The sequence below is a fragment of the Bubalus bubalis genome, chromosome 15 (assembly GCF_019923935.1).
Source record: "Bubalus bubalis isolate 160015118507 breed Murrah chromosome 15, NDDB_SH_1, whole genome shotgun sequence".
Classification (NCBI taxonomy): Eukaryota; Metazoa; Chordata; class Mammalia; order Artiodactyla; family Bovidae; genus Bubalus; species Bubalus bubalis.
In genome coordinates, this window is record NC_059171.1 from 44,545,961 (window position 1) to 44,571,187 (window position 25,227).

Genomic DNA, 25,227 nt, shown 5'->3' on the forward strand with positions numbered 1-25,227 from the left:
TTTGTGGCGTGGAAGTTCAGTCACTAAACTTTATTGTTTAGAAGTTTTCTTTAAAGTTGCTATATTTGTAATCGTACAGGGCCGCTGCTGTATTCAGTGCCCAGTAATAAGACTTTAAAGGTATTTCCAGGGAAGTATAGGCATCAGCCAACAAAATAAAGAAAACAAGTCTTAGATATAGCCCATAGAGTGTCTATGTAAACATATATGTATAGGAATGCTGGCCCTAAAGGAAGGCCCAGTAAGGAGAAAAGGGGGAGAAATTAGGCAGCTTGAATAAAGAGGTAGGGATTCTTGGTATAACTGGTGTGTCTTGTGCCAGATGGAACTGGTCTGGCGTGATTTTGTAAGGGATTTGAGCCTTGAGCAACATATCATTGTTGCTGTTTAGTCACTAAGTCACATCTGACTCTTCTGCGACCCCATGGACTGTAGCCCACCAGTCTCCTCTGTCCATGGGATTCTCCAGGCAAGAATACTGGAGTGGGTTGCCATTCCTTTCTCCAGGGATCTTCCAGACTCAGGGATCAAACCCACATCTCCTCCACTGCAGGCAGATTCTTCACCGCTGAACCACAGAGAAGCCCTGAGCAACATTTTAAAGGGAGACAAAGGCATGATTTGTCACAGAGGCAAACAGAGATTTTTGCCAGTTGGAGAAAGAAAAGCATATCTGATGATTCACAGCCTGAAGAGAAAGAACTGCTTAAAGGCAGTGAGAATCACCAGTGTTCATTATCTGTGTGCAGTTCTGCCCTGTGGCTTGCTGGAGTGATCTTTCATGGCTTTATTAATCATCTAATGATCTGTGTTCATGTCCGCTAACGAGTTCCATTGTCAATAAAACCTGAAACAAGGCTCTTTCATGGGCAGACTCATCACTTTCGCCCTCATCCTACCGCGAGAAGCAATGATCCAGAAAGTTAGTAAATTTGGGGAGGGCAGTCATGGTGTTGCCCTGAAATTCCTCAAAAATTAACGCTGCCGATTTGTAGAAAAAAATAAAAGCACTAGGAAAGTAGGAGGCTGGAACTGCTGGATAGATCCCTGCTATCAGATTCAGACTCCAGAGCTTCATTTCCTTTTGAGAAATCTTACAAATGTTTGTACAAAAAATGCACTCAAGCCCCTTCTGTATCTCGCACTACCCCGTGACATATTTGATCTAAGTGTTTTGCTTTGCAGTGGTGTAGAGCACAGCTGAGTCATGGTGGGAGAGAAAGGAGAGCAATTAGATAAGGGGGAGTGCTGCCTGTTAAAGGAGCCTGAAAGCACTAATCAGGTGTTATGCAACACACAAGTGGAAAGTGTTTCAGAGTTCTGAGGAAGTTAGTAACATGAGCAAGACAACATGTGAGGAGAGTGATTTTAGCTGCCATGCACAGTGTAGACTGCAAGCAGCAGAAGTTGGGACAGGACCATCAGGACATGAATAAGTCAGTACAGGCATAAAGGACTGGGTCCTTGAAATTTATAGAGGAGAACTCATCATGTATACAAGTGGTTGTGTAGAAGGGAGTTCAGGCTCTGAGGATCTGAGCAGAGTTAGCAGCGAGCACAAGAAGAACATAAACGATGATGGAGACACTTTGGGGAGGAGCTTTCAATTTATGAACATTCAAGGAGGAACGAAACAGATGATTTCTCTTAAGAATGGCACTTTGAAGCCTTGTGCATTTAAGAGCTTCCAAGGAAACGACAGCGTGAGAATCAAAGATTTGTGTTGTCATTTGTAACAAAGTCATTAGGAAAATGAATAGAGCGGAGGTTGAGAAATTTATTAGGAAGTGTCGGAAATAGTGACCCGTGTTTGGGAAGCAAGGAATTATTTTTTACTAAGATAAGATAGTGAACAAGATTTGGTTATCGTTATAGCTAACATCTCTATTTGCATAATTCCACTGTCAGAAATCAAATTAGCAAATCTGTTTTGTTTTTTATTTTAATTTTTATTTTCTTTAACACCAAAAACATTTTGTACTGGGGTATAGCCAGTTAACAAAGTTGTGGTAGTTTCAGGTGAACAGTGAAGTGACTCAGCCATACATAGACATGTATCCATTCTCCCCCAAACCCCTCTCCCATCCAGGGATGGCATGTAGCATTGAGCAGCGTTCCATGTGCTAGACAATAGGTCTTTGTTGGTTATCCATTTTAAATACAGCACTGTGTACATGACCTTCCCAAGGTCCCTAACTACACCTATCCCCCTGGCAACCATAAGTTCATTTTTCTGTCTCTAACTCTCTTTCTCTTTTGTAGATACATTCAGTTGTATCATTTCTTCTTAGATTCCACATATATGATATTTCATATGATATTTTTCCTCTGACTTCACTCATATTTTTATTCTATTAAGAGACTAGTCATCAAAATATCTAGATGATTAGCTATACCCTAGTCATAGATCTCATTAACTCATTAACTTTACATGCTGCCTGGTGTCTTAGTAACTAAGTCCACAGAATGAAATTAATACCCATGATTTTCTTTGCCAGATGCTTAGAAAAAGGCATCTTTCATTTTTTCCCTATTTGAACATGACTTTTGTCTATGGATTTATTTATAATTATCAGCTGGGAAAACTACATTTAGTATGAAATACTCAAACAGAAAAATAAATCTGCTTCAGTTCAGTTACTCAGTCGTGTCCGACTCTTTGCAACCCCATGAATCGCAGCACGCCAGGCCTCCCTGTCCATCACCAACTCCCAGAATTCACTCAAACTCAGTCCATCGAATCAGTGATGCCATCCAGCCATCTCATCCTCTGTTGTCCCCTTCTCCTCCTGCCCCCAGTTCCTCCCAGCATCAGGGTCTTTTCCAGTGAGTCAACTCTTCACATGAGGTGGCCAAAGTATTGGAGTTTCAGCTTTAGCATCAGTCCTTCCAAAGAACACCCAGGACTGATCTCCTTTAGAAGGGACTGGTTGGATCTCCTTGCAGTCCAGGGGACTCTCAAGAGTCTTCTCCAACACCACAGTTCAAAAGCATCAATTCTTCAGCACTCAGCTTTCTTCACAGTCCAACTCTCAAATCCATATATGACCACTGGAAAAACCATAGCCTTGACTAGATGGACCTTTGTTGGCAAAGTAATGTCTCTGCTTTTTAATATGCTGTCTAGATTGGTCATAACTTTCCTTCCAAGGAGTAACTGTCTTTTAACTTCCTGGCTGCAGTCACCATCTGCAGTGATTATGGAGCCCCCAAAAAATAAAGTCTGACACTGTTTCCACTGTTTCCCCATCTACTTCCTATGAAGTGATGGAACCAGATGCCATGATCTTCGTTTTCTGAATGTTGAGCTTTAAGCCAACGTTTTCACTCTCCACTTTCACTTTCATCAAGAGGCTCTTTAGCTCCTTTTCACTTTCTGCCGTATGGGTGGTATCATCTGCATATCTGAGGTTATTGATATTTCTCCCGGCAGTCTTGATTCCAGCTTGTGCTGCTTCCAGTCCTGCATTTCTCATGATGTACTCTGCATAGAAGTTAAATAAGCAGGGTGACAATATACAGCCTTGACATACTCCTTTTCGTATTTGGAACCAGTCTGTTGTTCCATGTCCAGTTCTAACTGTTGCTTCCTGACCTGCATATAGGTTTCTCAAGAGGCAGGTCAGGTGGTCTGGTATTCCCATCTCTTTCAGAATTCTCCACAGTTTATTGTGATCCACACAGTCAAAGGCTTTGGCATAGTTAATAAAGCAGAAATAGTTGTTTTTCTGGAACTCTCTTCCTTTTCCCATGATCCAGCAGATGTTGGCAATTTGATCTCTGGTTCCTCTGCCTTTTCTAAAACCAGCTTGAACATCTGGAAGTTCACGGTTCACATATTGCTGAAGCCTGGCTTGGAGAATTTTGAGCATTACTTTACTAGCGTGTGAGATGAGTGCGAACATGCGGTAGTTTGAGCGTTCTTTGGCATTGCCTTTCTTTGGGATTGGAATGAAAACGGACCTTTTCCAGTCCTATGGCCACTGCTGAGTTTTCCAAATTTGTTGGCATATTGAGTGCAGCACTTTCACAGCATCATCTTTCAGCATTTGGAATAGCTCAACTGGAATTCCGTCACCTCCACTAGCTTTGTTCATAGTGATGCTTTCTAAGGCCCACTTGACTTCATATTCCCTGTTGTCTGGCTCTAGGTGAGTAATCACACCATCATGATTATCTGGGTCATGAAGATCTTTTTTGTACAGTTCTTTGGTGTATTCTTGCCACTCTTCTGCTTATACCTTTATAAATCCAGTGAAGTAAACCAAGGATTCAAGAAAAAGTTCTTTTAAATAATGTACTGGTGGCTAATTATAGGCTTCCCAGGTGGCTCAGTGGTAAAGAATCCACCTGCCAATGCGGGAGACACAGATTCAATCCTGTCAGATAGATCCCCTGGAAAAGGAAATGGCAGGCCACGCCAATATTCTTGCCTGGGAAATCCCATGGACAGAGGAGCCTGGTCGGCTACAGTCCGTGGGATTGCAAAGAGTTGGACACGACTGAGCACTCACACTGCTGCTGCTAAGTCGCTTCAGTTGTGTCCGACTCTGTGTGACCCCAGAGACGGCAGCCCACCAGGCTCCCCCGTCCCTGGGATTCTCCAGGCAAGAACACTGGAGTGGGTTGCCATTTCCTGCTCCAGCGCATGAAAGTGAAAAGTGAAAGTGAAGTCGCTCAGTCATGTCTGACTCTTAGCGACCCCATGGACTGCAGCCTACCAGGCTCCTCCGTCCATGGGATTTTCCAGGCAAGAGAACTGGAGTGGGTTGCCATTGCCTTCTCACACTAGTAACTAATTAACATACATGTTTCAGGTATTTTTCCTGATTAAATTTATGGTTATATTTGGAAGTTTTTTTTTTTTTAACTTTATTGTATTGGTTTTGCCATATATCAAAATGAATCTGCCACAGGTATACATGTGTTCCCCATCCTGAACCCTCCTCCCTCCTCCCTCCCCATACCATCCCTCTGGGTCGTCCCAGTGCACCAGCCCCAAGCATCCAGTATCATGCATCAAACCTGGACTGGTGACTCGTTTCATATATGATATTATACATATTTCAATGCCATTCTCCCAAATCATCCCACCCTCTCCCTCTCCCACAGAGTCCAAAAGATTGTTCTGTACATCAGTGTCTCTTTTGCTGTCTCATATACAGGGTTATTGTTACCATCTTTCTAAATTCCTTATATATGCATTAGTATATTGTATTGGTGTTTTTCTTTCTGGCTTACTTCACTTTGTATAATAGGCTCCAGTTTCATCCACCTCATTAGAACTGATTCAAATGTATTCTTTTTAATGGCTGAGTAATACTCCATTGTGTATATGTACCACAGCTTTCTTATCCATTCATCTGCTGATGGACATCTAGGTTGCTTCCATGTCCTGGCTATTATAAACAGTGCTGCAATGAACATTGGGGTACACGTGTCTCTTTCAATTCTGGTTTCCTCAGTGTGTATGCCCAGCAGTGGGATTGCTGGATCATAAGGCAGTTCTATTTCCAGTTATTTAAGGAATCTCCACACTGTTCTCCATAGTGGCTGTACTAGTTTGCATTCCCACCAACAGTGTAAGAGGGTTCCCTTTTCTCCACATCCTCTCCAGCATTTATTACTTGTAGACTTTTGTGTTTTGTTTTTTTTTTTAATTTTATTTTTAAACTACATAATTGTATTCATTTTGCCAAATATCAAAATGAATCCGCCACAGGTAGACTTTTGGATCGCAGCCATTCTTCTGACTGGCGTGAAATGGTACCTCATAGTGGTTTTGATTTGCATTTCTCTGATAATGAGTGATGTTGAGCATCATTTCATGTGTTTGTTAGCCATCTGTATGTCTTCTTTGGAGAAATGTCTATGTAGTTCTTTGGCCCATTTTTTGATTGGGTCATTTATTTTTCTGGAGTTGAGCTGTAGGAGTTGCTTGTATATTTTTGAGATTAGTTGTTTGTCAGTTGCTTCATTTGCTATTATTTTCTCCCATTCTGAAGGCTGTCTTTTCACCTTGCTTATAGTTTCCTTTGTTGTGCAGAAGCTTTTATGTTTAATTAGGTCCCATTTGTTTATTTTTGCTTTTATTTCCAATATTCTGGGAGGTGGGTCATAGAGGATCCTGCTGTGATGTATGTCGGAGAGTGTTTTGCCTATGTTCTCCTCTAGGAGTTTTATAGTTTCTGGTCTTACGTTTAGATCTTTAATCCATTTTGAGTTTAAAATGTGACCTGCGTTACAAAAAATAAGTATACAAAATAAGGAAAAGAAGCACATGACCTACATGAAGATACATGTCTTAATAATTAAAAATGTGGAAACTCTGCAGTGTATAATTTCAGGCCCCAGCCTTATCGTCCAGGGTTTCCCTGTAGGAGGACATCAGTAGGCATGTTCCCCGTGTGCAGTAGGGAGGACAGAGAACAGAGAGTGTGTGAGGAATCCCGAGCGGAGCACTCGAGTTCAGCTGAGGATCCAAACCGAGAGAGTGCTAGAGGCTCGTTTTGTGTTAATCCTGTTCCGTGATACCATCTCAGGCTTCGCAGGTGTCTCTAGTGGTAAAGAATATGCCTGCCAGTTCAGGTAACAAAAGAGACATGGGTTCAATCCCTGGGTCAGGAAGACCCCCTGGAGGAAGAAATGGCAGCCCACTCCAGTGTTCAGTCCATGGGGTTGCAGAAGAGTTGCAAACAGCTAAGCATGTGCACAGCACACGGTGATAACAGCTACATCTTTTCTTTCTCTGGCCCCCACTCTTAACTCATTGTGGATTTGTTTTGTTTGATCGCCTCTCTTAACTTGTAATAGAAAATCCACCTGGTCTTCAAGAGCTGAGGTGTCCAGGGGTCCAGTCCAAGCTTCCTGCATAGCCTTAGCAAGTCCCTGCTTGAAAGGGCCTTCTCTTCAGCCGAATCTGACCCACCAGCTGAGAAATCACAGCTCCTGCTAGAAAGCAGGCAGGTGCGGAGGTGCTTACTGAGGTGCAAGGGTCACTGTGGAGCAGTCTGGTTTTTCCGTTGAGAAGAAACTGGTTACTGCTTCTAGTGTGTCAGCGGTTTTTCTTAATGCTCATAAAACAGGATGATATGAAAAGAAAAAATATTCTTAATTAAACTATGATCATTTCTTAAGTGAATCAAAATATAAAGTTGTTTATATCATAAAGTCTTCAAAGATAATTTATTCTTTCAACATTACGGGTTACATTGAATCACGCTTTATAATTTTTGTCTCTATGAGGACTCTGAATTAGCCAGAGATGTGAAAGTTTAAGCTTTTCAAGTCATAGGAATTAAGGAGGGATATCTTTGTAGGAAAAAAAATGAAATTTTTAGGCAAATTGAGATGTTTACGGTTTCTGCACTAAATAGGTATAAGGACCTTTAGGAATTTAAGGTAGTCTGTGCAAAACTAGATTTTCTCATGACATTTTCAGTATTTTTTTCTCCCAGTTTTTCTGTTCCTCCTTTCTCCCATATGTTGCATCTCTGATTAGTGTGAATTCTTCTCATTTAAATTCGAAATAATCTTTAGAAGTCTGAATCAATAAACACTGAACCAATGAGCTGTAAAAGTCTTACTTTTCCTCATAGTTAAGCACAAATCTAAAGCAAGCTAGAACCATTTTCAGTAAGAACTCTGAGGGTTGTACCTGGAATGAAATGTTTACTTATCCTACACACGTGGAAAGAAAATGATCTTCATGAGCAGGTCCCTTTTAGACTTTAGAGGACTATTTGATGCTTATTAATATATACAATGGGCTTCCCCCGTGGCTCAGCCGGTAAAGAATCAGCCTGCAGTGCAGGAGACACAGGAGACATGGGTTTGATCCCTGGGTCGGGAATATTTCCCCAGAGGAGGAGATGGCATCCCACTCCAGTATTCTTGCCTGGAGAATCCCATGGACAGGGAAGCCTGGTGGGTGACAGTCCATGGGGTCGTACAGAGTCAGACACAACTGAAGCGACTTAGCACAATATATACTATCTAGCTAATAAAAATAATACAGTGTTTAAATCTTGTATGGAACCTGGCACAGGTGTCAAGACGTCAGCACTCTAAATACTTGGTTTTGATTGCTCTTCCATCTTTAGGTTGGTATTCTTCCTTAGAGACTTAGAATCCTCAATACAAGGCTAAAATCCAATCAGGTTTCTGACAGTTCCTCTATTGTGTGTGAGTGCTCAGTCATGCACCCCACTCCAGTACTCTTGCCTGGAAAATCCCATGGACGGAGGAGCCTGGTGGGCTGCAGTCCATGGGGTCACTAGAGTCGGACACGACTGAGCGACTTCACTTTCACTTTTCACTTTCATGCATTGGAGGAGGAAATGGCAACCCACTCCAGTGTTCTTGCCTGGAGAATCCCAGGGATGGGGAAGCCTGGTAGGCTGCCGTCTATGGGGTCGCACAGAGTCGGACACGACTGAAGCGACTTAGCAGCAGCAGCAGCAGCCAGTCATGTCCAGCTCTTTGTAACCCCAATGGACTGTAGCCTGCCAGGCTCCTCTGTGCATGGGATTTTGCAGACAAGAATACTAGAGTGAATTGCCATTACCTTCTCCACAATACTATATACATGTATTTTTTAAATCTCTATACTAAGATAACTGTATAAAAATTGTTTGATCATTCATTTACTAAAAGGTCTTTATGGTTCATGACCCTGCTTTCCTAGGCCTCAGCTAGAAAAACGAATACAGCCAACAGATGTTGAAATCTTACACGTGAAATTTTGTGAAAAGGCAGCCTTTGCTCTCAGAAACCTCATGTGCTAGGGCAGGAGGTTGAAAAGAAAACCAGCAGATATTACTCGGTGTGATATAGCAAAGGACAGAATGTGTAAGAGCCCAACAGAGGGTCCTTAACAGCCCAGGGAGCCAAGGGGCAAATTGGAGAGGACATGTTGGCCTTTCCAGGAACAGAAAGGCGATGACGGGCTTTTCGAGCCGAGGAAACCACAGGGCAAAGGTCAGGGTGAAGACTGGCGGATGGAGCAGTCTCTCTTGTTTCCTCCGCTCAAATGTTATTGTCATTTATGTCCGCCTGGTTCCAGGGCACAGAGAGGCAGTCCGAGCTATTAGTGGGCCTCCCTGGTGGCTCAGACAGTAAAGAGTCCACCTGCAGTGAGGGAAACCTGGGTTGGATCCCTGAGTCGGGAAGATCCCCTGCAGGAGGGCATGGCAACCCACTCCAGTATTCTTGCCTAGAGAATCCCATGGACAGAGGAGCGTGGCAGGCTGCAGTCTTTGGGGTCGCATAGAGTCAGACATGACTGAGCGAGTAACGCGTTCACTTTCAAGGTATTAGTGGTTGAGAACAGACACTGCACCTGCAGTCCAGGTTCATGTCCTGGCGCTGCCAATGGTGTGCCGTGGGCAAGCCACTGGACCTTTCCAGGCCTCACGCCCCTCCAGCTGCACGTGGGGGTGTGATGGCTTCTCCCAAGATTGTCTCCAGGGTTGAACGAGGATCATCAGTTTAAATGGAAAGTGGATGATAACGGTTTCATGTTAGTGTCAGTTCTGTTTTCATTTTGACTATCTCTCGAATACACGGTGTCTGTAGAGCAAGGGAGATTTGGTGCCCTGGGAGAGATCCAAATGAGACTGACAGGGCCCCATCCTCCCAGACATTCATCACCAAGGGACAAAGGTGGACACGTTGGCAACTAGCCATGCAGCCGGAAATGAAATAAGAACTCTGTGGAGGTGGCAGCAGAGTGTGGGAGCATCCCCCGACAGCAGAGTTTTCCACGAAAAATGAGGGATTCTTGGGAAGGAGAGATTGCTGAAGAGTCTCCATTGGCTGCCCGCTTTGGCTCCCTGTGGCTCAGTGGTATGGCAATCAGGGCGTCCGTCCAGGCTGCTCTTGGCCCCGTTTCATTCCCTGTGGTCGACTTCATCTCGGCTCCTCTCCCATCCACCTGGATGGCCTTCAGCTGCTTCCGGTGGAACTGAAGCTGTCAGGTAGGTGTCTGTGGTCAGCCTGAGAGAGGCACAGAGAGAGCCAGGGCTGGAGCCTTCCTCTCTGGTGGTGACAAGTCAGCTTCCAGTGAGACTCTGGAGCCCATTGCTGGATTTCCCTCCCAGCCACTTGGCTCCACCTGCTTTGTTGCTGTCGGTTCCAGTAACTCAGCCTTCTCCCGTGGTCAGAGGAGTTTTCTCAAATTTGCAGGTTTCATGTCTTCCCCAGTGGTTAAGAGCCTGCCCTCCCACTGTAGGGGGCGTGAGTTTGATCCCTGGTTGGGGAACTAAGATCCCACATGCCACTCAGTGTGGCCAAAAAAAAAAAAAGATTGGCAGGTTGCTGCCTCCATGGCTCCCCCAGGATAGACCAGACAGGCCTGGGAAACCAGGTAGGCGAGAGCACAGAGGTTAAGTGCAACCCCTGCCTGCAGTGGGGACCAGCCTTCTGTAGAGTCCCTGTTTCTCCAGGGACTGCCAGTCACTTGTGGGGTGATGGGGAATGAGTGTCTGCTGCTCCCTCCCCACCAGTATCTTCCAACAGTTGGGTCCCTTTTGTCCTGTTTCTGACAGCATTATCTCAGGCAAGGGCTGTGTTGTATGCCTGGCTCTGAACTGCAGTTCGAGCTCTGTGAAAATGCCATTGCCTCCTTTGGGTCAGTCTGGGCCTAAGATTCACATGGCAACTGTAATTCAGGTATCATTGCTGGAAGATGAAGCAAGAGGTGAAGATGAGCTGGTTGCCTTGTGAAGAATTTCAGAAGGGAGGAAAGAGGGAAGCAATTCACATGAATCTTTTAACATGACAGCCTGATTTTCACCCAGAGAATTTTTCTGCAGTCTTTCTGTAACATGGCATAGTCGTACAGCACCCTATATAGTAGGAGCAACAATAAGTCTTGGCTATCACTTTTCAGCCGAGTGGTCTCAGGCAAACAACTTTACCTCTCCTAGCCTCAGTTTTCTCATCTGTGGACTGGGTGTGATGATTAATAGTACCTCCTCACAGGGCTGGAGAGAGGACTCTCATGTGTTGGAATGTGGTGTTTGGAAGGGTGTCTGGTGCCAGCAAGTCTAAGCAGGTGTGCGCTTTTATTCTTACCACAGGGCACATGGCAAGGTTTTCGGTAAAATTGTTCTCTTGCTGCCTTGTTGGGCATATCTGAGGATATGATGCCTTTTGAGACACTAGCCAGGCTTCCCTGGTGGCTCACTGGTAAAGAATCTGCCTGCAGTGCAGGAGATGCAGGTTCGATCCCTGGGTCAGGATGATCCCCTGGAGGAGGGCATGGCAACCCTCTCCAGTATTCTTACCTGGAGAATCCCATGGACAGAGGAGCCTGGCAGGCTGCAGTCCAGAGGGTCGCAAAGAGGCAGACACAACTGAAGCAACTTAGCATGCGTAAGGCAGTATCCAAGGTTTTCATGTGAAGTTCATCAGTTATTGGGTTTAGTGGAAAGGTATTGCAGTCATAGGTCTCTGAGAAAGAGGTTCACCCAGTTCTGGAAGAAGACGAAAGGTTTTCTCCTAATTCATCACATACAGATGTGAAGAAAGCCCCCAGCCTGTGGTGGACTTGACCAGGCCTCTGGGTGAGGTGCCTGAAGGCCGCCACCCCAGGGTGTGTATGGACGGGGTGAAGCCACTTTGTGAAGCCACAAAGACAGGTTTTTTGTCACGCAGGTTTTCTGTTTTGAGACCAGCCTGACTCTCCTTTGTGTTTTGTCTGCCGGGGAAGTTGAAACAGCTTTGAGCAGAACACCTGTGTCTTTGTCCCGGTCTCGCCTTGCTAAACAGGATTTGATTGAACTTCTCTTTCCAGCACAGTTGCCCACCTACTTGCCTTGCATCTCTGCATTCCGGCCTCATATTGCTTTAGGAGAAAGCAGCCAGACTCGAAAGTATGAGAAAATAATATTAAAGTTAGATAGAAAAATTCTTTGTATACTACTTCTCTGTTTAATCAAAGAAGAACAAGTGTGCAGCATCTGTTATTAAAACCTCTTCATTATAGCCTCCTCTGAGTGTTTCTGCTTAGGCTTTAGAGGGACAACTGAAACCAGTCTCTCCTATCCATATAAAGTTGGGTACATTTGTCATTTGGAAAATGACATCAGAAAAATAAAAAATTGGGAGAAGTCAGTACAGACCCTTGTGTCATGTGTACTGTGAAAACTCATGGAAGATCCAGCTTGCCCCCGCCTGCCCCCCGCACATTTATCACAGTGAACACAGTGCTTCCATGAGCGTGTACTGCCAGGAGTTCACAAGGAAGCCCGGGATAGCCCCGCATCTCCAGCTGCTTCCACTCCCGTGGTAGAATGTGACAGGTCACCGTGATCCAAGGTGGGGAGTCTGTGCCTGGATAGAAGCAGTTGTGTTTCTGAATCTTTCCAGTTCTACATAACGTTTTAAAGAGCAAAGTGAATTATCCTTTGGGGAGCGTCAGGAAAGGCTTTACAGGGAGAGGGTTAGAATTGGTTCTTGAACCACTTGAACAATTTGGGCAGCAGAAATGGGGGGATGCGTTCTAAGCAGAGCAAAGTGTGTGAGAAAAGGGCATGGAAGCAGGTGTGAGAGCACCAGCAGAGCAGCGGGGAGCATCTTATAACGTACCTGCTTCCTGGAATGCCGCTGAAGGCTGGGCATTGTTTTGCACTGTTTTTGGAGCAGCGGCGCTGTGCTGGGTCTTGGCTGTGTCATTCGGGCTTCTCTTGTTGTGGAGCATGGGCTCTAGAGTGTGCGGCCTCAGTAGATGTGGCTTAGTGGTCCTGTGGCATGCGGGATCTTCCCCAACCAGGGCCTGAACCCTTGTCCCCTGCATCGCTAGGTGGATTCTCAACCACTGGACCACCAGGAAAGTCCCTCTTGTGCACCTTTCAATGAAGTACTTTTGGAGGTATCACCTTTAAAACTCAAAGCTCTGGTTACCATTATAAATCTGCTACACCATCTTACTGTTCTTGCTAAGCAGATGGGTGTTAGTATCTTTCTCTGAAGAGGACCATGCTGTGGGTGGTGGCATGCCTGTGATGGATACAGATGCCTATGGCCATGACTGAGGTTATGTGAGGCCCTGGTGATCCTTTTTGTCCTTTCAATCCCAGAAAGAAATGACTATCAAATCTAACTAAACAAATGCACCATCTTCTCAAATAAGATTTCTATAGAAAATCTATTTCCTCCTTCTTGAAAGTCGCTTGGTTTAATAGTTCTGTGGTTTTAGAGTAGATGGATTTCTTTGGGTTGGTTGGTGGGTGTCTTTCATAATTTACACAGCAGCCTCCTTTCCGGTATCTCATCCACTCCCTTTGCTGAACAACTCCGTGTTTGCCACACAACAGACTCTTAGGGAGCATTCCCCACTCCATGCACAAAAGAAGTGCCTGGTTTGAAAGTCATTTTTTAAGGCCAAGTCAGCTCTACACAGTTATAATATTTACTAGGCGTTGCCGGAAATGTAGGAACAAAAGATTATTCGAATAACTAAGGAGTGTCTCGTTTCCTGACCTGTTTATTTATGGTGGGTTAAGAATAACATGCCCATTCACTTCTGTTGAGAATTGTCCACAAACTTAACTTTCTTTTTGTTTCATCTTCATAAAGCATTTCCTTGAACACGTGTGTGTTCCTTAATTATCTCTTGCCTTCTGCCTCTTGCTTTTTCTTGCCTTCTGCTCACATCTGCCTTCTCCTGATTCCCATTTCTCCTACTTTTCCTCTCAGAGACAGCATCCACCATCCTTCTAGATTGGCCTGTTTTTACCATAAAGTCATGTGTGTCCATCCAGTCCAGTTGATGGATGCTGACCAAGAGCCTACTCCACGCCAGCCTTACACATGGCCACAAAAGGGGTTTTCAGAGGCAGCCCTGGCCCTTTGGGTGAGACAGACAAGTAAACAGCTGGTTACAGGAGCTAGTGCGGGTGCAGCTGAAATCCTGCCTAGGAGGGTGACAGGAGGCTCGGGGGTGGGGACAACAGCGAAACCTGTGCCTGCCAAAGCCCTTGTCTCTCTCTGTCTCCCTGCTTCCCGGCTGCCTTTTCTAGCTCTCTCAGTCTTCCTCTCTCCGCCCTTGACATTAGGTGCAGACCTCTTGTTTCAGTACTTAATAGGCTCTAAGTATGTGTGTGTGCATGCTCACTCAGTCGTCTCTTCTGTGACCCCATGGGCTGTGGCCTGCCAGGCTCCTCAGTCCATGGGATTCAGGAATCAAACACATGTCTCTTACGTCTCCTCCTTTGGCAGGTGGATTCTTTACCACTAGCTCCACCTGGAAAGCCCATAGGTGTGTACTTGTGTCTTTTTTAGTTCTTAATAATTGCACACCTGACAGTGCATAGCAGATCGAACACATCCAATAAACTGATTTCTCTGGACTTGTTTTTTTTTTCATCTGTAAGGTGAGAATGGTGACTTAGAATTCTTACCAAGGTTTTTCTGGCTTAAAAAAATTCAGTGGTTATCAGTTACAACAAGTACATATTTGTATTGAAAACTATTTAGCCATTCTGTCTTTATTTTGTGACTACATAAACATGGCTTAAAAGTAAATTTCTTGGGACTTCCCTGACACTCCAGTGGTCAGGACTTAGCACTTTCACTGCCATGGGCCTGGGTTCCGTCCCTGGTCAGGGAACTAAGATCCTACAAGCTGCACAGCTCAGCCAAAAAAAGAAAACTGTGTTAAAAAGGGAGGGCACATATATATGTCCATGGCTGATGCATGTTGCTGTATGGCAGAAACCAACACAGTATTGTGAAGCAATTATCCTCCCATTAAAAATAAATAAATTTTAAAAAATTGTCCTGAAAAGAGAAAGTGAATTTCTATAGTAGGATTAATTTCCAAGGATAAAAAGGAGAATATATAGTTTTTATTCAAGATTTTTTTTTAATGGTTTCAAATGCAACAGTTTGTTACCAATGCAAAACAATGGACTTGGATGAAATGCATAAGGGGAAATTTTGCTTCACTGGATGGAATTTACTCTTCTTCAAAAATATCTGCTTTCCATCTTAAAAAAAAGAGAAACTGGACTAATTGGTAAAATGAGTATGTGTAAGAATGCAGTTTAGTGACCTTTTCAGAAATCATTTTGAAGTGATTTCAAGGATTCTAAGATAAGGATTTGGGTTATTTCTATATTTAGTAGCCTATGGTTTTTGAAGATTTTGACTCTTAGCTTAGGTCCTCAGGACTTACTATGATCAGTAGATAACTTGTTTCTTTAACTGAGAGCTTTTTTAAAAAATATATTTATTTACTTGGCTGTGTCAAGTCTTCATTGCAGTATTCAAACTCTTAGTTGTGGCATGTGGGATCTAGGTCCCTGACCAGGGGTTGAACCCAGGCCCCTGGCATTGGGAGCAGGGAGTCTTAGCCACTGGACCACCAGGGAAGTCCCAACTCAGAGCATTTATTATTAAGTCACTGCTTCTGCATGCAAGAGCACCAAAATGTAACTGGGTTTTCTTTACCATCCAGGCATGTGTCTGCTCTTGGAAACTGTAAATTCAGAGTAGTTCTCTGTCATCCCAGAGCTCTACCTCTAATTGTCATTACAGGTGGTATTTGAGCCTTCGGAAACCGGCCTTGATTGTGTTTTCCATTTTATTTTCGTTATAAAGCTTTCTTGTGAAGTAATTTTTGTTTTCTAGGCTTAATTCCGTTTAGCTAATATTTATCAGTATTTGGGCAGGCCCTCGAAGGTTCATTAGGAAGACCCTATATATACACACAGTATAATTAATGATTCATTTAAGAAAAACTGCCAAGTAAAGTTTTTAAAGCAACATATTTTATCTTTACTTTCATGAGATTCCAGTACAATAGGAGGAAAAAAAAAAGGACAAATAAGCGAACATATCTGGCCAGCTACATGAATTTTAGAGATGTACAGAAATAAGCAAAGTAACCACAGCTGGGTTAGGGAGACAAAGGCTTCATTTAAGAAACAAACTGCAAACAGTATTTTGAGGAAGAGTGGGAAGTATGTTCAGGACAAGAGTAAAAAGAAACCAGAGTTCACAGTGACTAAGGAAGTTTGGTCGAAGGGACCCACTGACAGTGGGTGTGAAACATTGCCGACCAGACTTGTTAATAGGATGTATTTTAAATAGATCAGGTTCTTGTAGTATGTATATAATGGGTGATTTAAAATGTTTTTTCGGAGAAGGCAATGGCACCCCACTCCAGTACTCTTGCCTGGAAAATCCCATGGACAGAGGAGCCTGGTGGGCTGCAGTCCATGGGGTTGCTAAGAGTCGGACATGACTGAGCGACTTCACTTTCACTTTTCACTTTCATGCACTGGAGAAGGAAATGGCAACCCACTCCAGTGTTCTTGCCTGGAGAATCCCAGGGACGGCGGAGCCTGGTGGGCTGCCGTCTATCGGGTTGCAGAGAGTCGGACACGACTGAAGCGACTTAGCAGCAGCAGCAGTAAAATGTTTTTTAATTTTCTTTATTTTTTGAATATGTGATACATGTTCACGGTTCAAATGTTTCAAGTTACAAATGGAACAGACTGAGTGATAAACTCCCTCACACACTTGACTCCCACTAACCACTTCTCCTCCCTGAAGATAACCAGTGTTATTAGTACTTCATAAGCTTTTCCTGATAATTTATACACACAGATATACATTTTATTCCCTTTGACACAGATGGTTACATACCACAAGTCCATAACTGCTTTCCAAAACCTTTTGGGTGCAGATGGGTTGTAGAATTCAAAATTTACTGGATTTTAGAAAAGCAATATGGTCCATAGAGTATAAATGACATAACACCCCCAGGGGATCTGTGCAGCACTAAGCGATAAAAGAAATTAATTCTCCAGGGAAATTGAATATTCACACCAAAGTGGGATAAATAAGAACCATAAATAGCCTCATGTCAGTTGCATTCAGGTGTTACTGTCAGATATGTTTCAACACTAAGCTTACAAAATTATGATTTTTAGAGGTGTTTAGGTCTTGGAATAGCTGATACAGGATTATAACTGGAACCCCCACTATTCCCTACCCTGTGTTTTTTTTAATTAACAGTATGTATTGGAATCTCCTTCTCAGTACAGAAAGAGCTTCCTCATCATCTAAACAATTAAAACTGCTCGTGTGCTAGATTTCTTGCAGAAAGCAGTTTAAACACATGCAGTGGTTTATGCACATACACATGTTTGTATATAGATAAACAAGTGTTGCTGATGAACAGGGAAGCCTGGCATGCTGCAGTCCATGGGGTCGCAAAGAGTTGGACACACCTGAGCTACTGAAACAAGATTCATATTTATTGGTACAATTAAGAGTACAGTAAGTGAAGTGAAGTGAAAGTTGCTCACTCATGTGCTCACTCTCTGCGACCCAATGGACTATACAGTCCATGGAATTCTCCAGGCCATAATACTGGAGTGGGTATCTAACCCAGGGATCGAACCCAGGTCTCCTGCACTGTAGACAGATTCTTTACCAACTCAGCCATCAGGGAAGCCCAAGCACAGTAAGGTCCAGATCAAATTATTGACTTCTAAGTATGAGACTCTACACTTAAGCTGCTTTTAAAAACAAATTATCTAGTTAGAAATAGTAATAGTACTAGTTTATGGGGGAAAAGGCTGTTTAGCCAAGTAGAATCATAATATGCCTTTCTACAACAAATAAGCAGTTTAGCCAATAAGAGTGTTCATGTATAATTGGTTCAGTGTTGGGATCGAGGGTGGTGGAAGGCCTTAAGAATTAGAGTTTTAATTGTAGGTGTTCCTTGTGGGAATTCTTGGCCCAGTGAAGAGGTTCAGGTTTCTCGGTGATATCGTTACCATTGTTCTGGGTAGAAAGTTGCTGCCCGAAAAGGCAAGGGGCTGTTTAAATAATGGCGACACTTTTTGTAATTGGTGTGTCAGCACCAATGGCCGAGAGGAGGAGCACTGGGAATAGCATGCGCGGTTGTCACCGTGCACCGGTGTTTGGGCCCAGAAGTCGGACTAAATAAGGCAATGCCCCAGCGAGCCTTATCAGCGTCTGACCGGGATACGGGCTAGCAGCTGATACATGGTGCCCGGCCATGCTCTGCAATTCCTTAGCTTCTTGGCAGATGAGCATCGATCCCAGACATCAGAAGCTCCTACCTGCCATGCCCAGTGTTGTTGTACCTGCATTTGATTTCCTATAAAGCTTGAGTATGAGATGTTAAGTCCCTGGAGAGGAGAAAAGAGAGAGTTCAGAGTTCTGTTCCAAAAATGTGTTATGCATGTAAGCATACTTATTTTTAGTGATGTGTCAGTGGAGAGTTTGTTTAGGAGTTCATTCACCACCCCTGGCTCCCTGCAGCTTTTTCCCCACCACCCCAGTGCCTCCCCACCCAGCCTGAGGTTGAGAGGCTGGCAGGCTCTTCAAGGCTGGGGTTCCAGGAAAGGAGAGGTACCATCACGGCCACCCTTGGAGTCAGTGGGTGCAGAGGGAGGGGAAAGGAGGGACTTTTCGATCACATCTGATCTTGGGCTCACCTTTCTTTTCATTTCTTTGGTCTCTCTGTTCTGCAATGTTTATACTCTACCAGTCTGTGTATTTATGAAAAGAAAACAGCATTTTTTATAGGAATCAGTCCAAGGGTCCAATTCTAATGCCAGCAAATGCCATTTTCAGTTCCTGTTAGTATTCAAGCCTGCAAACCGGGTCTAATCCAGGCTTGCTTGTACAGAGTTGAGGGGTGACTCTCTACACGTGAGCACATTGGAGGTTCCCCAAACTACTGACGGGGTATTACACCACAGGAAATAGAACTTCACGACTACAGTGATGGAGTGGAGGCAAAGCTGTGAGCTGGGGTCCGCGCCCTCTGGCTGTCCTTCTGTGTCGTCCCTCCTGCCCCGCCCCTTCCCCTCCGCCCATCCCTCCCTCTCCTCCTCTCTTCTTTGCTGAACCCCTTAGTGTAGAGGGTTGAAGGAATCACGCTTCTCAGGTCCTGACTTTCTGAATGTAGGGCCCCCCTTCTCTCCCCTCTTCCCCTTTGTCTGTTTACCCAGGCCCATCCCTTCCCCTCCAGAAATTCTCAGTAATAGATGTTTTCATCACATGCTCTTGATTCTGTATAATGGGAAAAGTGTCGTCTTCAATTTTTTTTTTTTTTTAGTTTATATGAATGGCACCAAGTCACAGTTTGTTGTGGTGGTTTAGTCACTTGGTCGTGTCCGACTCTTTGTAACCCATGGACTGTAGTCCACCAGGCTCCTCTGTCCATGGCATTTCCCAGGCAAGAATACTAGAGTGGGTTGCCATTTCCTTCTCCAGGGTATCTTCCCAACTCAGGGATCAAACCCGGGTCTCCTGCACTGCAGGCGGACTCTTTACCAACTGAGCCACCAGGGAAGCCCAAGTAGGTGGTGGTGGATTTTATTTGTAGTTATGTTTAATAGATTAGTAACATTCCTATATAACTCGTTTAGTTTTATATTTTTGCCCCTTGAGAATACTGTGTTAAGATTTATCCACTGGCCATATGTACCCCTGGGCTATTGGTTTTCAGGGTTGCATGGTATTCCAGGGCTTCCCTGATGGCTCAGAGAGTAAAGAGTTTACCTGCAATGCAGGAGACCCAGGCCCAATCCCTTGGTTGAGAAGATCCCCTGGATGTGGGCATGGCAACGCACTCAGTATTCTTGCCTGAAGAGTCCCAGGGACAGAGGAGCCTGGCAGCTACAGTCCGTGGGGTCACAAACAGTCGGACATGACTGAGCAACTAACACTGACTTTCATGGTATACCAGTCTCTGCCTGCACCCCAGTGTACTCACCAGTTGACTTACTTAGTGATGGACATTGAGCTTGCCTCAAACACCCCATATCACAGCAGTGTTATCATCGAACTAGCTTTTAAAAAGCCAAGATGCAGTTCAGTAAAATCCCTTTCGTAAAATCTTGTGGTACCTGTTTAAATTCAGACATATCCCTTCTAAAGTTCTTCATTTAAAATGTTTCTCTACAGTTAAGAGCACTGGCACAGCATGAGTATTTTTGACATCTCTATCGTAATAAAGACCCAGATGAAATCAAAACTTTCTGATTGGAATGCGTTCTGCATTGGGCAGATAGCCACTGGATTTTCTGTTTGAGAATAAGATATTCACATGTTTTCCTTGATCATAGTTTGGGACTTTGGCAGGCAAAACTTGAAGGAAGGTGGTAGATGGGCCAGAGAGACAACTTACTCACACTCTGTAATTGAAGGTCCTGCCAGGTGGGAAGAACACGTGCTTTAGAGTCAGGCAGTCTTGACTCCACCTTGGGCAAGTTATTTAACCTCTCTCAGCCTTGTTTTCATCATCAGTAAAAATAGGAGTAATTATGGGGCCCTCCCAGAGGAACATCAGAAGGATTAAATGAGCTAACAGATGGAATTTGTGTAACACTTGACGTGTCTTGGGCGTTCTGTTAAGTGGGAACTCCGAAATATCAGGAAAGTGTCCTCACCTCCACCTGGGTTAGACAGCAAGCCAGGTGTGTTTCTGAGGGTTTCTGAGAGCCAGCGTAGTCATTTCTGTGTCACCTCTCCCTGTCTTCCAGCCCATCCTGGGATCAAGGATGGCAGTTGCAGGGCACCCCTGGGAGGGCGGAGGCTGGCAGTGGGCAGCACCAGGGCTTATGAGAAAAGGACAGGGTGTAGGAGGGGGAGTCCAGCTGTATTTAAGGAGATTTATCACACAACATAAGATCATCGAAGGAGGAATGTGAGGGGATAATTGTGGACTGGGTGAAGTCAGCCTTGGGGTCGATCCCACTGGCCACACAGGATAGACAGGAGCCGATCTGGCGTGGGGAGCAGGGCCTGAGCACTTGGATTCTGGTGATCAAGAGAACAGTGAACAGCTTTGATAAAGTCTCATGAAAACAGAATGTTCTTATCAAACTTAAGTGAGAAACTTGTCCACAAACACTTGCTTCCAGAGAAGAATGGGGCTATTTCAATGTGTTGGGCCCTTGGATTGGGTCTGTTTGCCTGAAATAATTGGGTAAACACATGTGTCCACTCAGTATTTTCGGCTCTCTTCACCAGATGGGCTCACTGGCGGCTCGGAAGGGGTTTTGTTCCTACTATATTAAGGCAAGCCTGACATGCCCAAGTGACCGCTGGTCACGTTCTGATCTTGGGAGGACAGTGGCAGCAGAATTGGGTTGGAGGTGCCGTTTAATTCCCTGGTTTTTGTTCATAGGTTGGAGAATTGCTGACAATCTTTTTATCTGAATGGTCAACTTAGTGAAAGTTCATTCTATCAGGGTTATGTGTGACTTAAATACAAAAACCAGTATAATAAATAAATAGTTATCACAAGTTGGCAGATTCCACACACACACATTTTCCTTCATGATGTGGAAGAAAGAATACAGGCTCTTTCATGAAACTTACCCAGTTCTGATTCTGCTGTGTTCTGTCTACTTGGACAGACCACCACCTTTCAGAGCATGACTCCTTATACATAATAGAATAATAACCTTGAAGGGTTGTAGGGAGAGTCTAGTAATTTTGTTCATAAAGTGTTTCACAGAGTTCCTAGAATATGGATGTTTGGTAGTTTCAGGATAGCAGTGTACATTTATTATCATTTGTGTGTGTGTGTGTGTGCATCAATGCATACATTATAGTAATCTATAAATATTAAAATTTTAATTTTCACATGTCTCTTGGGCACTTAGGATAGTTTGTCAGTGCTAAGCGTAGCTCTGGAATATTCCCTGCTTCGTCAGCCTCTGCTGTATTGAACCCACAGTAGCCAGGGCACCAGCACCATTCTTCCCTTTCCTCCTCGCGTTCCCTGTCCATCTACCTTTCTCTGGGCAGTTGCTGTCATTCCTCCCTTCCTCCCATCCATTTCATCATTAATAAAAGTGAATGGGTTTCCCAGGTGGTGTTAGTGGTAAAGAACCCACCTGCCAATGCAGGAGACATAAGACATGAGGGTTCGATCCCTGGGTTGGGAAGATCCCCTGGAGGAGGGCATGGCAATCCACTGCAGTATTCTTGCCTGGAGAATCCCATGGACAGAGGAGCCTGAGGGCCTATAGTGGGTCACAAAGAACCAGACATGATTCTGAAGCAACAGCATGTATGCATGCAAGGAAGATGAATGCAGTAGGAGTATAATTAACTAAAAATGAATACTTAGGCAACATCTAATATTCTACTGAAGAATAGCCCAGTTCTTGGCAATCAGATTTCAAATAGCCACTCCAGCACACAATGCATTCTTAGTCCTAGGAGAATGGCATGGCCCCCAAATTTCTCCACCTAATGGCCGGTGGAGTGATATTTTTTTCCCCAACTACTTAGGAATGTTAGTATTTTGCATCCTGTGTAGCTCTTTTTCTCATGGCCCCTGCCATGCTGTCCCCACGGGTGCTGGTGCTGGGAAGGCTGGGATCATATAATGTATACATCTCGGGGGGGGTGTGTATGTGTGCATGTGTGTGCACGCATGTGAGTGTCTTGTCACCTTAACTCCTCTAGGCCTAAGCTTTCTGATTGGCACAGATCATTTGGTTAGAACTGGATGATCTCTGAGCTCTTTCTTAGTTTCCAGATTTTGTGACATATGTTGATCTCATGATTAATAATTCCAGATTAATTAGATTACAGAATGTTTGAAGACTGTGTCTAGCGTTAGAGATTCACTTACAAAAATAATCAGTCATCAATCCTGGAGGATGATTGGGCTTTATGATCATGTTTATAAACCTCTGTTGTTAGGCTTTTTGATCTGTGTGATTGTAAAAGACATAGAACTTCATTTGTCACTGTGCACAGATGATTTGACTGCTGTGTACAGGCCATTACGTAAGGTGCTTTATTTATGTTCAAGTTATAGGGAAGTTTTAGTTAGAAGGTATACTCACCTGTCTTACTTAAATCTGATACCTCTAACTTTCTTTACCAAAGAAAATTTAGCAGCAGGTTTAGTAGCAAGACTGTTATCACTATTAAGAAAAATTAAAAAGCAATAAAGAGAGGCCTAGATTTTACTTATATATAATAAGGGAATTTCTCTAGAAACAAAAGTATAGCTTCCACAGTTACTGAATATTCAGGTAGAAGGGAACTTTAGAACTCTCTACTTTCCCAGGGGTCTTCAGCTTATAGTTTCAGACCTGGGAGTTCTCAGGTTTTATGGAAGGGCTGTCAGTAGGAGGCAGGGAAAAGCTGAGGAGATGGAGAGAGGTCCTTGCAAGCCAGAACATAGGCACATTTGTCTGATTTCATATGGTTGGGGGAAAGTATGCCAAATTTTGATATAAGAATGAATCAGAATTCTCATTCTAACTCCTTTGTTTTATAGATGAAAAAACAAAGCTCCAGCCCACCATGTCAGGAGCACAGAAGGGACAGACTTTGTGAAATATATTGATATCATAATTAATAATTACAGGTTTAATTAGAAGATGTTTGGGCTTTATGATCATATTTATAAACCATTGGCCTTGCACTCAGAAGGTCAAGAATCCGCCTGCCAATGCAGGAGACACAGGAGACGTGGGCTCAGTCCCTGGATAGGGAAGACCCCCTGGAGAAGGAAATGGCAATCCACCCCAGTATTCTTGCCTGGAGAATTCCATGGACAGAGAATTCCTGGCGGGTTATGGTCCATGGGGTCAAAAAGAGTCAGACACAATTTAGTGACTAACACTTTCGCTTCAGAGGACTGAACACGTTTGGTGCTTCTGAGGACGTGAAAACCGCTGGAGTCTCTGTGTCATCTTCTCCTCCCCAGTGTACCTCTCACTTACCTCCAGACCTTAAGCCTCATGCAGGGAGAAACTGTTGTTGACACAGTTTAGAGCAACTCTAGAAACCCAATCCATGTTGGGAAAGTTGGACTAGGCAGACCTATGACACAGAGCACAGGCCATGCCAGCTCTTGATTCCTCAAGGAAAAGTAGACCTTTGTGACCCTTGACAAGAAAAGTCATTGGGCTGGCCGATACTGGATCAGGAATAGGGATGTATACTCTGCACATTCACCTGCAGGTGTTTCCAGAGTAGAAAGAGTGGCCTTATGGGCTCTGGTAGCTTCTAACTGGTAATAATGCTGTGTGTGTGTCCTTAAGTTTTCATATCTCATTATAGCCCCATAACAAACATTGACAACCACTTCCGTTTCTCCAGGACTTTTAAGTAAGCTGCCCAGCATTGCACAGGTGGGACCAGGACCCCCAGCCCCCCTGCTTCACCTGGGTAGCTGCAGTCGCTGTCGACCCTCACGAAGGTCATGGGTGCAGTAATTTGGCACAATATGATACCTAATGCTTTGGTCACAGCTTTCTGGTTACATTTCATGAAAGTGAAAGTGACATATATATATTGCTTCCTGTTTTATAGAAAAGGAGAAAACAGAAACTTGTATTCCTATTTTCTTGTATATCTTTAAAAATAACTGCAGAAATATCTTTTTAAAAAACACTGACACTGGTTAGCTCTGCTGGATTAATATCAGGGTGAGTAAGGAACAAGGGAAGAGGGAGACTTCCCTAGTTTTATTAGATTTTATTGATCCATTTGAATATGTTGCTTATTTGGAAACAATATCTCTTTAAATTATTCAGTTAACTAAATGCATAGATATTATCTATAATGGTGTTGAATATTCTATGCCCGGCTTTATTTGCATCTTCTGTTTTTAGCACTTTACCTGTATCATCTGTAGTCCTCATAATAACTCTGCAAGGTTGGTTCTACCACTCTTCTGGGTTTACGTAAGAAGAAACAAAGATGTCCCAAGGGTGTGGGGAACTTGCCCTGGATTCCAGGCCGGCAAGCAGTGACAGCTGATTCATATCCAGGCAATCTGATTGGAGAGCTCATGCTTGTAACCACTATAGGAAGGGCTTAGACAAACAGCAAGAAACTCAACTTTGAGGGTGTTCCAGTGTGATGTAAGAGATATTTTTAGTTTGGCACTTTTGAAGTCTGTGAATCCTAAATAATACATCTACATTTATAGAGCAAGTCCAGGGAGACCGTGCAGTTTCCATTATGCTATTTAATCCAAGGATTACGTTTATGCTGTGGTTGTAACAGTATGCTGTCAATGGAGGTCTCGGGCTTTAAGTGCCAACAGATTGTCACAAATACTGAGATACCTGAGGATGCGTCGAGGGTGGTAGATGGGGAGGGAGACAGCAGAGACCAGGATGGATGACAAGGTGGCCTCGTGGTGGCCCAGCAGGCACAGAGCTTCATATGCCACCAGCGTGGGGGTGAGGT

At 44.0% G+C, this 25,227-nt stretch overlaps 1 protein-coding gene across 7 annotated transcripts in view; it reads left to right on the top strand.

Annotated features, from left to right (window-relative positions):
* Window positions 1–25,227, top strand: part of JPH1 (junctophilin 1) — a 91,738-nt gene that overhangs the window by 23,017 nt on the left and 43,494 nt on the right. The window contains exon 3 of one of the 7 annotated variants that reach the window (XM_044928676.2): window positions 508–2,713. The exons of 5 other annotated variants lie outside the window; for them this stretch is intronic. In XM_044928676.2, the coding sequence (XP_044784611.2) occupies window positions 508–775 (268 nt within the window). In that variant the 3' untranslated portion in view covers window positions 776–2,713. Of the gene's footprint in view, window positions 1–507; window positions 2,714–25,227 lie in introns of those variants that run through there. One more of the 7 variants, XM_044928677.2, reaches the window with a different exon arrangement.